General features: G+C 45.6%; 1 protein-coding gene across 5 annotated transcripts in view; it reads right to left on the reverse strand.

The window, feature by feature from the left end:
• Positions 1–16,838, reverse strand: part of ANOS1 (anosmin 1) — a 696,329-nt gene that overhangs the window by 50,907 nt on the left and 628,584 nt on the right. For all 5 annotated transcript variants that reach the window (XM_032391219.1, XM_032391217.1, XM_032391218.1 and 2 more), the window contains 2 exons: positions 11,540–11,724; positions 9,168–9,297 (listed from right to left, as the gene is read on the reverse strand). In XM_032391219.1, the coding sequence (XP_032247110.1) occupies positions 9,168–9,297; positions 11,540–11,724 (315 nt within the window). The remainder of the gene's footprint in view (positions 1–9,167; positions 9,298–11,539; positions 11,725–16,838) is intronic.

Here is a 16,838-nt window from a genome sequence, read left to right on the forward strand (position 1 = left end):
GCACTTTCTAGGGATCTGGTTTGTCCCCATGCCACCATCTCTAAACAGGACAGCACACAGCCCCTGAACTCGGGGACCTCCCTCTTCTCTCTCGTGCACTCGCACTTTCTAGGGATCTGGTCCAGTCCCAGCTTTACCTAAAGTCTTTGTGCCGCTGACTCTCAGATGTTATGTCTCCAAGAGAGATTTTGCCCCAAACGGAGAGTCCAATATTCGATGGTTCTCCTGTCAGCTCCACGTGGAGGTCTCAGAGCCAACTCGAAAATAATGTGTCCAACACTCAAATCATCATCGTTGTCAGCCCACCACACGGGCCACCATTTCAGTAAATGGAAACCCCTTCCTTCCGCCTAACCAGGCTGAAAACCCTGAGGTCACACACTTCTTGTGCTCTCATGTCCCTTCAGCAACACCTGGTAGCACTGACTTCAAAATACATCCAGAGTGGACGGCCTGCACCGAGGCACCACCATCATCCTTCCCCAGCCCCACCAGACCCCTCTGCTCTAGCCACATGGCTCCCATGCGATTTCTCAGAGAGGACAACCATGAGGCTGAGGCTTTCCCCCGGGCTTTGCCTATATGCCTTCCCCCATGTCTCCCCACGGCGGGCTCCTCACCCACTGCGGGTCTACCAGAAGCCACCGTGTTCAACAGAGCTAGCTGCTCTTTCCTCCTGCCACCGAGAAAGCTTTCACCGTGACCTCCTCCTGCTTTCTTGTTCTCCCACAGCCCATATTACCAACTGACTTATTATGCACTTTATTTGCTGTCTGCCTCCACATAGGATAATGAAAGCCCCATGAGGGGAGGATCTTTTTTATCTGTTTTGTTCCCTTCTGTATTCCTGGCATTGAGAAGAGGGCCTAGCAGGTAGTAGGCACTTGGGAAATCGTCGCTAAATGAGTAGATGAATGGATAACAAACACATTTCCTAACTGTTGGCTTTAATTTGTAAGGTGGTATTTCAGTGCCAGGTTTAAACCCCTCAACCGGAATGGGTGAATCCTAACAAGACCGTAAAGTGAACTACAAAATCAAAGGGGAGGCTCTTTCTGGCTTGAAATAAGAGACTCTGAGCAATCCCCCTTCCTCTGCGGTAGGACTCCAACTGTTACCTACAAAAAGGAGCTACAAACTTTTCCGAGAGGGAAACTAGTTTGCAAGCTAATCACCACTTCAAGACAAGGAAAACAATCTCAATATGTAAAGATGATCGTAGCAGTACATGTCTTCAGTGATGCACCTGAATGTCTGTATGCCGAAAATAAGTAGTGATGTGAATTCTCCACTTATTCTAGGTGCACAGGAAGAGCTCAAAATCATCTCCTCTTCTCAAGAAATCCAAGTGTAATATTGGGTATTTCGCCCGTGGCCTCATCTACTCCATTCACTACGTACTTACTTACTGCCCTGGAAAACTTGATCACGCCTTGGATGTGATCATAATGACCCAGAACAACGTCATCTCGTTGATGAAACATGAAACATGCAACAACATAATTCCTGACAATGACCTATGAGGAAATCATGCTTTCCAACATGTGAATTTGTATTTGCTTGACATTATCTGAAACGTAAAGCCCTTTCCAACAATTTACACTATCAAGATGGTAGACTTCCATTAGCAAGATGAGACACCCCTAAAATAATCACAGTTCAATTATGAAGCAAAAGGCAGTTGCAGAGATTGTCTGGTTACTGCCCTGATTCTCTGTAAACCAAATATTCATTTGTCCATTTATTTACTGTAGATGTCAGGTGAGAGGCAGCCCATCCCATTTCTCTAACCTGAAGGATTTCATTTGCAGTCCAAAAATTCCCATAGTCAAGCCATTCCCTGCCTTGTGTGATGGCTCCCTACATTAGGAAGGAAAATATATTCCCTTTGCTGAATCACAGAAGCTTTTCTTTCGGTTGGCATGATGTCTTAATTGCATTCAAATTTTGAAAGGTCTACTTGGAAGTCTGCATGTGAAAAAAATATACATATAAAGACTCTACATTTTAATAAAGCCCTAAGGGATTCTGCAATTTATTTACTTGGCACGTTTTTTTAGAAACTGGTGAAGGTCTTCAGGTTACAGAGGGAAAGTGACTTGTCCAAGGTCATTCAAGTAATGGGTGGCAGCAGTCAGGAGACTGAAAAGGAGGGCAGAAAGAGGAAGTTGAGGGTCTAAAATACACACCTACACAGGCCACACCTCTACCTGTGTTATACGTCACCATCATGACCATGGGCCGCTGTGCCGGCAGAAAGAAAATACAGGAAGCCCTTTCGCGGGCAAAGTGTCGGTCGTAATAGTTTAGTGCAGGGACTGACAAACTCTTTTGGTCAGGGGGCTGAATAAACTTAACTTCAGGATCTGCAGACCACACGGTCTCTGTGGCAACTGCCTAACTTTGCTACTGTAGCTCAAAAGCAGCCATGGAAACGATGTCAACAAATGAGCCGTGTGCCAATAAAACTTTATCTGTAAAAGCAAGCAGCAAGGCAAATTTGGACCGCAGGTCACAGACTGCCAATCCCTGAGCTAGTCTTTCAAAAGCAGTGATAGCATTAGCTCTTGAAACTTGACATGAGCACCAGCTCTAATGTTATAAACATATGGCTGCATTTTGTTGAGTAAATGTTGGACTTTGGTTCCCATTCTGCAGGTGAGGAAATTGAACGTGGGAGATTTATGTTCTAGAGCGTAGAGTGGGGGGTGGGGGTCAGAGTCATCACAAGAGCAATGCTCTCCAAGCCCTCCCTCTGCAGCTTAAGTCCGAACACTTCTCCCCCACCTCGATTTCCCTTCCGCTGCTTTGCACTCCCTCTGTGGGATCTCCCCAATTATCTGCAGAAACACATCTCAGGAAGCAGAAAGGAAGCATGCTTCCAAAGATAACTGACCTAGGAAGGCTGTGCTAGCTTTTTTCTGCTTATCTACAATTTCCAGTGCGAGCTATATCAATCATTTAGCATGAACATCCAGTGTTAGAGTTGGACAAGAATAGTTCCCTTTACTAACAATCCTATGTGGTGTTTCCAGCCATGGAAGACGGAACATCTGGGTTTCCTCTCGGGAGGTGAAGGTTTCATTCTTTCTTTAAGTTTTGGTGGACAATGCCACAAGTGAACGGTAGTATGCAAACAGCAAGAAAGAGATGATAAATAAATAACCATATACGTACACACAAATATATTCAGACATGTGCATAGAGAGGAACAACATATGTTCTAAGAAAATGAATGTTAATTTTATTACTTCCTTGATTTCCTCATATGGTATCCAGAGATCAAACCTCCCACTGAAACGCATTACAGGAATCTCTCTCTCAAGGTACGTCATCGTGATCGAGTGGAGTTACATTTTTAAAGCAATGGTAGGACTACTCACACATTCTGCAACCGAATTAGAAGGTTGGTTCTAAAATTTAGCTTTTCTTTTCCCATCCAGACTCAGCAGTTGGGACCATTTTCCTTCCCTCATTAAAAAAACAGGAATCACCCTGCAGTATCTAGACACACAACTCATAAGCCTTTGGAAAGCTGCAGAAGCTACACTGCAGGCGGGTTTCCAACTACTCGATGGTTTCAAGACACAGGCACCCGGGAGTCTCGCCCATTGCAAAGGGCGCTCGCGGAGGAGCTGTGCAGAGGCGTAAAGAGTCTCGAGGGTCCGCACGGAGCATCAGGGAGCGTCACGACCCCCAGTGCCGCCTGTTCTCGGCTCACCAACACTCCGTAACGTATGCACGGAATAACAGCCAGCGCGCTACCTCTGCGCTCCGAAAACAATGCTTTCTGCGGCTTTTCCTTGGTAATGTATCCTGTACATGTGGGAAAGCGGAGAAGGAAGGTGGAGGAGAAACCTTGAATTTGGAGGGAAGTGAGTATCGTAACTCAAAGATGGTGGATGTATTAGCTGAATGACAACAGAAGGTGGATTTTAACATTTTTCCTTCTATGTTTCCCTTTAACATTTGCTATTTCAGAATGCTAAACGGATACTGACTAATCCCAAACATCCAAACAAATGTTGGCCTGCTTTTGGCAACATGAAAAAAAAAAAAAAAAAAAACCCACAAAAAAATCAGATTTTGCTTTGTACCACCTAGAAAATTGGAAGTCTTCCTTCTGTCACTACTCATGTTGACACCCAGAAGTCATGCCGAAAGGCAGATGCACTCTTTCCCAAATTCGGCAGTCTCGTACAGTATTTTGGCTCAGGTACGAGGACTTAGCAATATATATTTCCAATGCTGCACACTCAACACATACACATTTTTTGCTGATAATTATCGACATGATCAAGGAAAGGTGAAACACCGATCTGCTGAAAAAGAGAAGCAAATGTGCACTGGAAGCCAAAAAGTACGTTTTGTGTAGGTACGACTGTCCCTCTGGGTGGTTCACTCGCATGTCTGGGGGCTCTGCTCGTTCGAAATCCTACAGACGTCACAGGAAGCTTGGTAGCTTCTGGGACAGGGTGGGAGCAGGGGAGAGGCCACAAGAGAGGCTAGAAAGGCTGCGTGTCTGCATGGACCACCGCCGTCCGACACGGGAAGCAGCCTGGGACTCTAGTGATGCGGGCATTCCTTTCACGGAACTGTTCATACATGGATTTTAACCCACGACTGAAAATGTCCTAACAGGAATGCTGTGGGTGTGGAGTAAAACCACTGCAGACCCCCCCAGGGGCCCAAATCTTCGCCCCTGCCCTGTACTGTTTCAGGACACACACAGCTCAGCTTGTAAATGCGCCTTCGCCCCGGGCCCCGAGCAGGCTCTGCCCACCTGCAGGACAGATGTGCCGGGAGACAGGCTGCATCCGCTGCCCGAGTCCCCACGGGAAGGAGTTCTGGTCGCCCACAGTGGCTGCCAATATGACAACACACCTTTTCATCCTCTTCCTTCTGTTCCCCGTCTTCCTTCACCTCCCACCTACCCGGTTTCCTGGATTTCCTCCGAAATAAGCCACCTCCACTCTAAGCTTTCACCTGCACGGGCCTCTGGAGAAGCCCCATCGCTGCAGGAAAAGTGCATGGGTCAGGCTCACGTGCACAGACGGGCATAGCGACCCTCGTGTTCCTACGCACCAGGCCTCCTTCGCTCTGTTCCAGGGCAATAGCACGGAAGAGTTTCAGTGGACCCTACGATCTGGCAGCTTGGTAGCTAGAAAGGCGCTTCATCCTAACCTAGGAAGGAAATTCTCCGTGGAGAAGCATTACCATTTCTAGTTTCCACAGAAAGAGACAAAAACCAGAAAGAGACATTAGGATACTGACTTACTTGTAATTTGAATTTTTAACGTTGAAGACAATTTTCCTTCTTAAGTACTAGGGAAAGGTAGTAGAAAATTTAAATAAGTAAATACAGAAATTATCCCAGCCTCTATTCTGGGCTTTCTGCTGCCAGCAGGAATGGCTGATTGTCGCCAATTTATAATCATGCATGTCTTCTGGGGGCTGACAACAAAAATGGTATTCACCGGGAGGAGGAAAACATGAAACTGAGTTACCAATCCATGTACAACTCTAAATTTTCTGTAAAAATCAGCATTCTAAGGGGTGAGGATGAAGTTATGGGAAAATACACGACTTCAAAGGAAATTAACTTAGTTAATAGCCAATCCATTCTGGCAAACCACAGACTAATTTTGTATTTAAACAGAACCATTAAGAAGAGAATGACAAGAATTTTGGCTTTTCCATGAAAATCAGGATTATGGCCAATGAATACCAGGCAGAGAGCATAAACGAAATGAAACCCATTTTATCAAGTTTTTTTTTCTTTCTCTGTTTAATTTTCCTTTTATTTTCGTAAGTGTTTATTGTAGATGAAAAAAAAAAAATCCCTTCCCTTTTCCCTTGACCCAGACTTAAATTACCAAGGCTGGCCCTCCACCCAACTCAAATACACTTACCCTTTGCACAGACTATTATTTGAGAAGCAATCAATCTTTCTCAAAGCCATTTTAAAGCACTAGAGGACTTACAACAGTACAGTTTCAGTTCTGGGGCACAGCAGGAATAAATGGGCTTTTACTAAATGAAAATGCACCATTTTTGGAAACAGGGCAGCCTCTGGTGCAATGTTCTAATTCCCGGTTTTACAAATACGCCCCGTACCGATACTTCCGTACATCTCACTGTGAGGACCATTCTAGACTATAGGTCTGGCACCCTAGCAAACCGCAAGTGCTGGTGCAGAATTCGTAAGAGCTTCTACTGTGGGTTCAGCGAACATGCATGGTGGAATGATGGGAGTGTCGTAATTCCGCCAGACGGTCGAAGATTTCCTGCAGGACTTGTCTAAAGGATACGTAACCATTTGCAAGATGGCACCATATCTTTCCCCATTTAGTCAATCTCTTCAAGAGGAGAAAGGGGGCTTACTGGGGAAAAACTGTTTAAATGACTTTATTGGAACTTAACTTCCATTCCATAAAACTCACTCACATTACATGAACAGTGCAATGACTTTTAGACTTTTCTGAGTTGGGCAACCCACATCACCCACTTTTAGAATGGTTCCATCGCCCCACCTCCCTCCTTCCTCTCAGGCTTCATCTCCAGCTCCCCTGCCCTATTCCACAGCTCAACCCTCGGGCTCCTGTGCTGTTCCACGAACACGGCAAGCTCACTCCTGCCTCAGGACCTTTGCACCAACTGCTTCCAGGAACTGGAATGCTCTCCTTTCAAATTGGTACAAGGCTGACTCTTTCACCTCCTTTAGACAAACCTCTCTTTCTCAGCAAAACCTTGGTCTACCCTCCCTAAAACTAACAACAAAATACCCCCCCAACATCTCCTCTGTTCTAATCTTTATTTTTATCATCAATTGTCACTACCTACCCTACTGTACAACAGTATTTTACTTATCTTGTTGACTGCTTCCTCATACCCACAATTGGCATAAGTGTGTGTCCACAAAAGCAGACATTTTTGTCCTTTCATTCATTTATTATCGCCCATGCCTAGACTAGTGCCTGACACACATAGGAGCTTAACAAATATTTAATACAAAAGGGAATGAAACATGAGTGATGAGAAGGTGAAGACTCAAAACTAACTTTGTCTCTACTTTAAAGTTTCCCCAAGGAAGGCATTGAAGACTCTTGGTGGATTCTACAAGTGGACGATGGCGATGCACAAGTCCGTGAATAGCACAAATAACTGGACTGTACACGTAAGAGGAATGAATTTAATGGTATGATAATTGTATTTCAGTAAGGTTGTTAAACACCGTTTTCCCATTAAGGCCCATTTCTCCATTTGATGAGATCTGAATAAGGTGAGGAACGATGTGGTGCCATCTCGTCAATGGTCAGGCTTCCTTTAGACAAATCCTAGAGGAGATGTTGCCAGCCATTTAGCGGATCTATTCCATTTCCATAATTCCGTGATGCATCTTCACTGGAAAAAGAGTAGAATCTACTGTGTATTCCATGCAGACATTTTTGGTTTGCAAGACCTGCAAGGACTAGAGTCTGGAATGCTCGGTGTTGGGTGTGTTTGGAAAATCAGGAAATAGAACAACAGCGTAATGGTGAATGCTATGCTTCCCCAACACGGTGCATTCTCATTCAGCAAAAGCCCATTTAAATTTGAGGGGTGCAGCTCTAGTTGTAGACTATTCAGGTGCTCAGATATCCTGGGGGCATCCCGGGACAGCAAGGCCTTGCGCGTTGCTCAGAATGGATGCCTCCCAGGCAGTTGGCAGCCACATGACCGGCCCTGGGAACTGTCAGTGGAGCTTTGCCCAGATCCCGCCCAACCCCTAAAGGTATTCCACATCTGTCTCCAAAGGGCTGGCAACGGCTTCTGTCTGCTGTTTCTGCAGCCGTGACCTGAAAACACCAGACCAGGCAACCGAACAGATGGTAACACATTTCACCACATCGTGCCTGCATCACACGTGAACCATGAAACCAAGGTGAAGAGTTCTCAAGCCTCTTATGGATCCTTGCCTCTGAACCCACTGTTAATGATTTATTTCCCTGGCCTCTCTAAATCATCAGACCAATTGGAGACACAGTCTCAAGACAAGGTTTGATGTCTGTGATTGCATTTTTAAATTTGGTTCATGTGTTTGCCTCCACGGAGGGAAAAAAAAAAAAAAGGCACCTTTCCTTTCCTAAAAGGTCTTTTTAAGAAAAAGAATTGAAAGTGTACAACGTAAGGTGTAACAGAATCCAAATATTAAATGATTTCGGTTGCAAGCTTTCCACTTCTGAGACCAACAATGACATCGACAAAGGGGTTGCAATGTGACGTAGTGAGAAGTGGACAGACTGGCATCAACACATACATTTGCCCCATCACGCAACAGAAATGGGAAGTCATGGCAGCCAGCTCAGACACTCCCATAATGAAAGACATAGGACTGATGGGACCCATCTTACATCCTTCGTTAACATCACAAAGCATTTTGTTTAAAATCAATCTAAATTAGCGTCCCCGTACCAGGAGAACCGTCGGGGAGTACGCGCATGAGCTGCCCAGCCCCTAGCTGTGACATGGGCTCTCGCAGCAGACGTGGACTGAACAGAGAAGGCACACAGCCCACTAAGCACACCTGGAGAAAATACACATGGATGTACTGTTTGTATTTAGTCCAGGGACGTCCGCCCCCTAGTTCCACCAGCACACACGAAACTCACCCGAGATGTCACAGCATTAGCAGTCACGGGACGCCAGAGGCTTTCCAATAGCAACGAGATAAGAACCGAACAGAATTAAGAGCAATGACACAGGGGACCCGGGGTTCAAACTCTGGGTGGTATGAAGCAAAAGAGATTAATTCACACTCAACATAACCATCGTTTCAAGAAAAGCTGCACAGTCTCCAGGAGCTCAAACCAAACTCTTCCCTCCAGAAATTAACTGAAAGGTGACTAAGGCAGAACATCTCGAGGCAAAGACTGAACACAAGTTGGTAACGGAAAACCACCCCTTCTGAGCTGAGCAAACCCCATTCTGTTATCTTGTGCGATGTTGTGAAGGTAAAAGGCCGGTGACGTTCTGAACCTTGCTCTCACACACACGCGGTCCCGTCGGCGAAGAACGGCAAACCACCTGCTGACCAACCGTACATACGGACAGGGCGACACCAGGGCTCCGCACCGCAGGGGCGCCCAGCAGGAAGGTGAGCGTGGGGTCAGGAACGCGACACCGACCTTTGGAGGAGCGGAAGTGTTTGCTGGGCGCCGTGAAGCCTCGGGTCCCGTGCACGTTGACAGCCGCCACTCGGAACTGGTACCACCTGCTGGGTCGTACGTCAGTCAGCTGGACCCGCTCATCTGTGGTCTGCGGAGAAATGTCACAGGGCACAGAGAACCCTTTTACCCAGACGTGCCAGTCGGGTGTGTCTGAAAAGCACAGCACCTCGTCAGTCGGCACGATGCCGCCCCGACCTCCCTGCGCCCTTGTGGGTAAGTGCAGTGATCGTGCTCAGTTATGAGAAGAGCTGTCGGGGGTCAGGGAATTTCTAGGGCATTTCAGGTGTTTAATTCCACTCCTAGGGAGTGCACCCCAAAGAGTTAAAGATCTCTGGAGCCAACGCTAGGAACATGCCTGGGCTACTTATGTCGGATGACTTAATGCAGCATTAAACCCACGAGGGGTTTCATCACTCAATTACACATCTGAGCGAATGTATATGTGAGCTGATCATTCCATGATAGGCAAGAAGATGAAATCATCTGCCAGTTACAGAAAGAAAATGCCTGTCGAACGTGCTTGCCAAATAGGGTCTTGGAAGTCGGTATGAGGACCCACGCGCTTTAAAGAGCACTAACAACTTCTGGAAGAACATTGCAATGCAAGCCTTTCTTCCTTATTTGAGTAAACCGGGTAAGATCTGCAAGGACCCAGTCGTGTTCCTCCAAGGTGAGGTGTGTAGACATCTGTCCAAGAAAGTGTCCGCAGGAATAAAACTGGACACCAGGGAAGATGCCTAGTTTGGCTGCCACTCCTGCTGGAGTTGCAAAGCCATGCTCAGGGCATGAACACCGGCAAGTGAAATGGAACCCAAACCCTCCCAAACCCTACGCTGAAGCAACCTCTTGAGAGGGGCTGTCACCTTTGCTTCAATATCTAAAAGGGAAGGCTCTAAACTCTTCAAGGGGGCTTTCTACCTCGTCTGGCGGAATGTGAGGCGACTAGTTCACGGACTTCAACATTTACTCTTAGTGCCCTTGAGGTTAAAAAACTGAAGTCACCATGATCCCCACAGCATTTAGCAGACAAAGAAAGGAAGGTGGAAGGAAGACAAAGGAAGGCATGAACCAGTGAAAAATAATAAAAATAATTAAAAGCCTTTCCTCTCTCCAAAACAGAAGGGATATAAGAGCTGCTCTTATTGTCATTTACTTTCATAAATCTTAAATAATTCGGAAAATTTATAAGTGAGATCATACCATTAAGGAAGCATACCACATAAATCAAATAAACTTTTAGGCTGTATGCCAGACATCTTTAGGTTTTATTAAAGCGAACTTTAAGAAAATACGTATGAAATAGAATCACTAAATTTATTTGACCAGTGGTTGGGTTTTTGTTTTGTTTTGTTTTGTTTTGCCACTCATTTGTTTCTTGTACATCAAATTGCCCCTTTCTTTTGGGGTCTCTAAATTATTTTAGTGTTTATCCTCTTTGAGATACTACTACTAGAAAAGAACCAAATTCCTCCTGCCAACACCTGTAATACTGAAATGTATTTCGCAGTTACTGAAAAGGACTAATGGGAATCTCTCGAGCCAAATGACCCGATCCCCGCCAGGTCAGGGTTTCCGCCCACAGACCCATGTGGAGAAGGCACTGTGGTTGCTGAGGGCAGGAGGCAGTTTCACACTGAGAATCTGTTCTTTCTCTAAAACCGTGTAGGTTTCTTGCAGCTGGTAGTCCATTTAGCAGCTCTTAAAAAGAAAGAAAATATTTTGCTTTTCTCATCGGCAAGACGGAAAAGGAAGCCGCAGTGCTAAGATAAACCCCAGGACTGCTACCATGCAGGTGGGGTGTCCGCGTGTGAGCTGCCCGGGACGCAGGAAACACTTAGCAAGGACTGAGGACTGGCTGGGTCCCTCCCACTAGCTAGTTGGGTGATAGGACTCATACTCCATGCTACTCAAGTCCTTGTGCAGAACGAAGGCTTCGACGCAGAAGAAAACTAGAAGTCATTTAGATGATCCAATATCACATGAACTCGTCCTAATGCTGTTGCATTTCTCTTACTCGGGTCGGTTTTAAGTTTATCTCAAGGAAATACACTTCTTGGAGGAAATAAATGTGAGCACTCAGAAAATGATCTCCCTTGCACATGTATTTTGAGCAAAGGAATCCAAGAGTCAAGCTGCTCGTTGTACCGGGTTGTACCTACGGAGCTCATCCTGTCTTCTGTGGATGCGTGGGCTATGATGTCCCCCGTCTGACTAAGTCCTTTGGGTAGTCAGGCTATTTCGGCTGAGGCACAGCAAGTTAATTTTCGACCTGTGGGAGTGCGATAGACGTTACCTCAAGGGGGAGGGGAGGGAGTCCGTGAACCACTTACCTGGGCTACCGTCTGCCACTGGGTGGCATCGTCTTCGCTAGGATGGATTCCATAATTCCATCTTCTTTGTACCACGTAGATCACGGGCTCGATGGAAATATTGAATTTCGAGGACCACTTAATCTCCAGCTGTCCAGACTGCAGTTCTGTAAACCGTAACTCTTTTCTGGGCTTCAGGGGGACCCCTGAAACAGGAGCACGGCAATGAAAACAATCGGCGGGTGACGCCAGGGCCGGTCAAGCTGAGGAAGAAAACCTTTAGAAAAGGCCCATCTCATGTCATGACCACTGATCCTCACTTCCCTCCAGAAAAGTGGTTCCTCCCCGGCAGGGTTCAAGTTTGACACCTTCTGATGCGGAGGTCAGCCTGCCGCATTTCAAGAGCATCACCTCCTTTTCTTCTAGCTTCCCATTTTTTAAAGAGGCTCTACATCGGGTCCTGTTTCGGGACAACTATTTTTTTCTCCCCAGTCATCTCGAGAGCAATTCTTTTATGTGCGTTCTTCGGAATAAACAAAGTTACTGAGTTACATCACTGGAGGTTAACAAGGAATTCACATGAGGCCACAGTCACGAAGGCTTTGAAGACCCTGTCCCCATTTACCACGCTCTGTTTCTACTGATAGAGTCTAAGGTCATTATAACGTGCTTCCCCAGTTTGCTCGCCTCTCCCGCCTCCGAAAGTTTGCCTTTTAAGGGAAAAATTATAAGGCTAAATGCTCTCATGTGGTCAGACCTTACAAGAATGATTTCCAAAGCATAGATCTTTTGCATTCCCCAACTGATTGCAGGGCCCTCTCCTATAGACCTACGGTTTAAAATTGGAAAATGATGAATTTATACTGTTTGGTTTTGGCACGAGTGACCGCCTTGCTTCAAAAGTCCCTCACAGGTGTCTCATTTTCAAGTAGTTAATCATTCTGATTTCTTTTCCCCCCTATGGTGCATGCAAGTGGTCTGGCGACTGACAGACTGAAGAACCAGAGTTCAAAATCATAGCCATTAAGGAAAGGGAAGTTTAGAACAAAGTTCTATACTCGTATGTATGTAAAACTAACTGGATTAGGTAGAGTCCATGGTACCGTGATGTTCGATGCCATCAGAACTTTGAACACCAGCTGCTATTAATATCAGTTTCTCCTGAGAATGAGCATCTGCCCAACGCCCTGACAACTCATTTGAACATGGTATTTGATAATGCTCTACTTCTTTTTCCATTTCTTCCATTTAAGCAGAAAAGACATTGAAAAATGTGCAAATACAAAATGTTGGTACTATTTGATGTATGTTAGCGATGTCACCGAGTACCAACTCTGATTTTCACTCGGATCTTAATTCATGCTAAGTCTTGTTTGGAGAGGAGGTGGGGATTCTCAAGTCCTGACACATTTAGGTGGAGGGAGTTGCACAGTCTTAAAGGAGCAGCAAATAAATCTGGTCAAAGGTCAGTGAGTTCTACAGAATACTTTCTGGAAAACGCATTCCCCATCCCACTGCAGTCTCTGCTTTGATTTGCTGATGGGTTGACTCTGTACGTTGCCCTTTACTATAAAATTGGTGCCTGAACACGTCCTCACTGAGTTTGTGCTGTGGGTGAAGGGTTAATTATCTACATGGGGAACATCAAGTAATTGAGTCTGGGGAAGATTAAGTTGCCAGGAGCAATGACCTGATCTCAGGTTCCTCTCTGAGTTTTCGGCTTCTTTCTACATCTTGAATTAGGAAGAGCCACTTTCAAAAGGAGAGAAAAGGGGCAGTTTTCACAGCTCTGCACAATCCTGAAAGACTCTGATTCAAATGTCCTTGATGTCCCTGCTTGGTGTGGAACAGGTCTCCCTTTCTGCCGCAGCATGAGGGTTTTTTCTAAGTTCAAGTCGTAAACTTTTCTTCGCGGTGCACAACCTTACATTAGGAGTCACGTTTACTTTTGTGCCTGGAGTATTTCTGCTAAGCAAGGGACTCACAAATCTGTGCCCAGTCCCCGTCTGCGCTGCAGGCCCCGCTACCGAATGAACTTCTCCACACAAGTCCCGACTCAAATGTCCCTCCTGAGGGTGTCCCCTCCCCCAGTGATAGCTTCATGACCACTCTATGCTTTTGGATAGCTAAGAGACCTTTCCACTTGTTCTTGGACCCACCAACATCTCTTTGTTGGACTGCAGAGTGTCATTTCAGGAAGCCTCCCATCCCACGTCCCCGCAAGCCCACCCTTTTCTCTAATTCCCTCTTCACGGTATTTTGTGATGATGATTTTCCTAAAGTAGAGGACAGACGGTCTCCTCCACCTTCTCCAGCTATTCAACTGCATCCCATTTTCTGTGGAATTAACACATGTCACGTCCTCCACATCACATCAGACCAAATTTATGATCTTTCCACTTACCTCGTGGTACTTATTGGTCACACAACCTGCTTTTAAACCCAGCTTTCCTAGAAACACACTGCCAGGTACTTCCTACTACTACTACTTTCAGTCTGGAATGTCTTTCCTCCTACTTTCTGACTACGGATACGTGAATACTTCCAGGCTCAGAGTGAATGCCACTGCTCAGACCTACTTACCCTAAACCTCCCAGTTGGAAATAAAGTTTGCATTCTTCTGCCCCCTCTTCAAACCTCAGCCTGTAACTGTCCAAATGTGCGTTGAACTGCCTCTTACTACAGAAGCTCCTGGGATGATGTCTCTCTTCCCCATGAAGCTACGGACCCTAGCCCTCAAGGAACAGGTCTCCTTCATTCCCACACCTCACAGTGGCCCAGGAGAGCACATTCTGCAAGAGCAAGCGCTCAGGAAATGTCTGCTGAAGAACAGCCAACCTACTGTCCCATTCCGCACTCTAGAACGTATCTGCGGAAATAAGAGGATACGGAAACAGTGACCCAATCTTTGCACCAATGGCCGACCCCTCTCTGCTGGAGGGCACTCACCTTAGGGAAAGGAGAAAACTTAACACAGGTATTCACTTACCCTTACATTTTTTAAAAAGCAAATACTAAATAATAATACAATAAAACTCTATTAGTAAGTTTACAAGAGGGAATGAATAGTTTTATTGCACTGACAGAACCTTCCCAGTTTAAAAAAAAAAAAAAAAAAGACCAATCCCTGAAAATTCCTGATAGGATGGAAATCCCAAAGTGTGTTGATGAGTTTTAATCCAGAACTAGCTCTCTAAAGACTTAGGTCAAGAAAAAAAAGCTACCAAAGCTCGACAAAATGATTGGTTTGTATCTGGTTTGCATTCCAGGTGGGTCCTAGACACACTTTCTACTGAGGGGGTGTGTGAAGAGAGGGTGGCCTCTGAGAACATTTTGTGATTCACGTGGTTTCTTAGTGCACCGTAAAGAGAAGATGGCAGCTTAGTGCTTTAAACTCATAAAGCCCGTTCTCTGAGATTTCCAGTGCAAGTTTCTCCTTGGCTGTCCTATGCATAATCCTCTAGCGTAAATGCACCTCCAGTAAATACTCCAGCCGCTGAAGCAACCTGAACTCATCAGCAGCAAAGCAAGCATCTGAATCCCCTTGCTGCAAGGTTTTAATCTTGAATATCCTTCACCTACCTAGAGCCTTAATCGAACATAATGACCATCAGAGCCATGTCAGTTTGCATTTCTTCATTTAACAATCTCGTCGATTATTATGTACAACAATCTTACCCTTTGCATGTTGAGAAATGGTCCATCTGCTTTGCATTAGGGTCAGCTGGCTCGCTTGATTGGAAGTAACTCCAGCACTCGGCTGTAATTGTGTGCAGATGGGGCTTGGCCCCCCCAGCCCCCGGGACCCCAAGCCCCCACTGCCAGGCCTTCTGCACAGTGCTTGGGAGCTCACCCAGCACCCTAGTTGTGTAACCAGATGTGCAGAACGCATGTCTCCTCGGCGTGTTCTTTATTATGGAAATGACTAGACTTTTTCTTCTTTCAATTATTTTTGAACAAACGAGTCCTCTGAAATCCACACTATTCTGTCAAAAATGTGATCATCCCACAATATGTGATAATATCGGTGCATTGTCTTTAAAGCATCACAAGTATTGTGGTGAAACTCAATGATTTAAAAAAAATGGGAAAACATAATGATAGAAAACTCAATGATCAGAATCAGCAGTAGCAAATCATGACATTTCATTATTCCTGTAAAAACGTTTCTGTCAGGAGTCTAAATGCTATGCAAATGTAGCTAGACATACTGTTCCAATGAGTCAATAATTAACCATCAGTCAGTATCTCTCCTAGAGGTCATCAGTACCCATGGAAATTGTGTTCATACACTACTAAGGTATTGACTCACTGTATTCAAAATGCTAAAAAACTGATTTGTGAATAGTGGGATTAGTCCATGTCTAAAGCCCTGAAGTTTCAATATTTCAAATATGAAGCAATTCATAGAAATATTAAGTCCCCACCATCATCAGATCTTCCAATTTGTTTGGAAACAAACTGATACGTGATTCACTTTAGTTTATGCACAGGGAAAAGAGAGAGGACGGAGAGCCACAGATTAATCTCCGTCTGTACGTGTGGAAAACAACTGCAGCTTTTCTCCTGCCCTACCCTAACCAAATGCCATAGCAGGGGTCAGGAGAAGCAGAAGTTTGGGCGGTAAAATAATATATCATCTTTGGGAGGGAGGAGAGTTGAACTCTGCTGTAAATCGGCCTTCAAATAGGCCAGGGGGAGCATCAAAGGGAAAACAAGTGTCCGGATACGCAATCGTTTCATGCTGTACACCGGTGGAGAATCAGCCTCTTAAACTTTCCGCAACGATGCTACGGCTTGCGTTGCAGGGAACCTGCAGCTCGGGGGCCATTTATCCCCCTTAACACTTGCACGTCTTGCAGGAAGCTGCTAACAATTTTATTTGGGGGGCAAAGTGGAACTCTGTGTTGCTTTCCTTTGTTTTAAACTCGAACACCGAGCAAGGTTAACTTACTCAGAGGCATCAGCTAAGGATAATTCTCACAGCATAAACCAAATTAAATGCTCAAATAGAATGCATTCCGTTGAACATCTTTTCAAAATATGCATAGTTTTTAAAAGCTCAAGTGTGGGGCGCCTGGGTGGCTCAGTCGGTTAGGGGTCCAACTCTTGATTTCAGCTCAGGTCATGATCTCAGGGTTGTGACATCAAGCCCGTGTCAGGCTCTGTGCTCAGCATGGAGTCTACTTGGAAGTCTCTCTCCCTCTGCCCCTCCCGTCCACTCTCCCTCTGCCCCTCCCGTCCACTCTCTCCCTCTGCCCCTCCCTTCCCCTCTCTCCCTCTGCCCCTCCCTTCCACTCTGTCCCTCTGTCCCTCCCTT

Source organism: Phoca vitulina, unplaced genomic scaffold (genome assembly GCF_004348235.1).
Source record: "Phoca vitulina isolate PV1807 unplaced genomic scaffold, GSC_HSeal_1.0 scaffold60, whole genome shotgun sequence".
Taxonomy (NCBI): domain Eukaryota; kingdom Metazoa; phylum Chordata; class Mammalia; order Carnivora; family Phocidae; genus Phoca; species Phoca vitulina.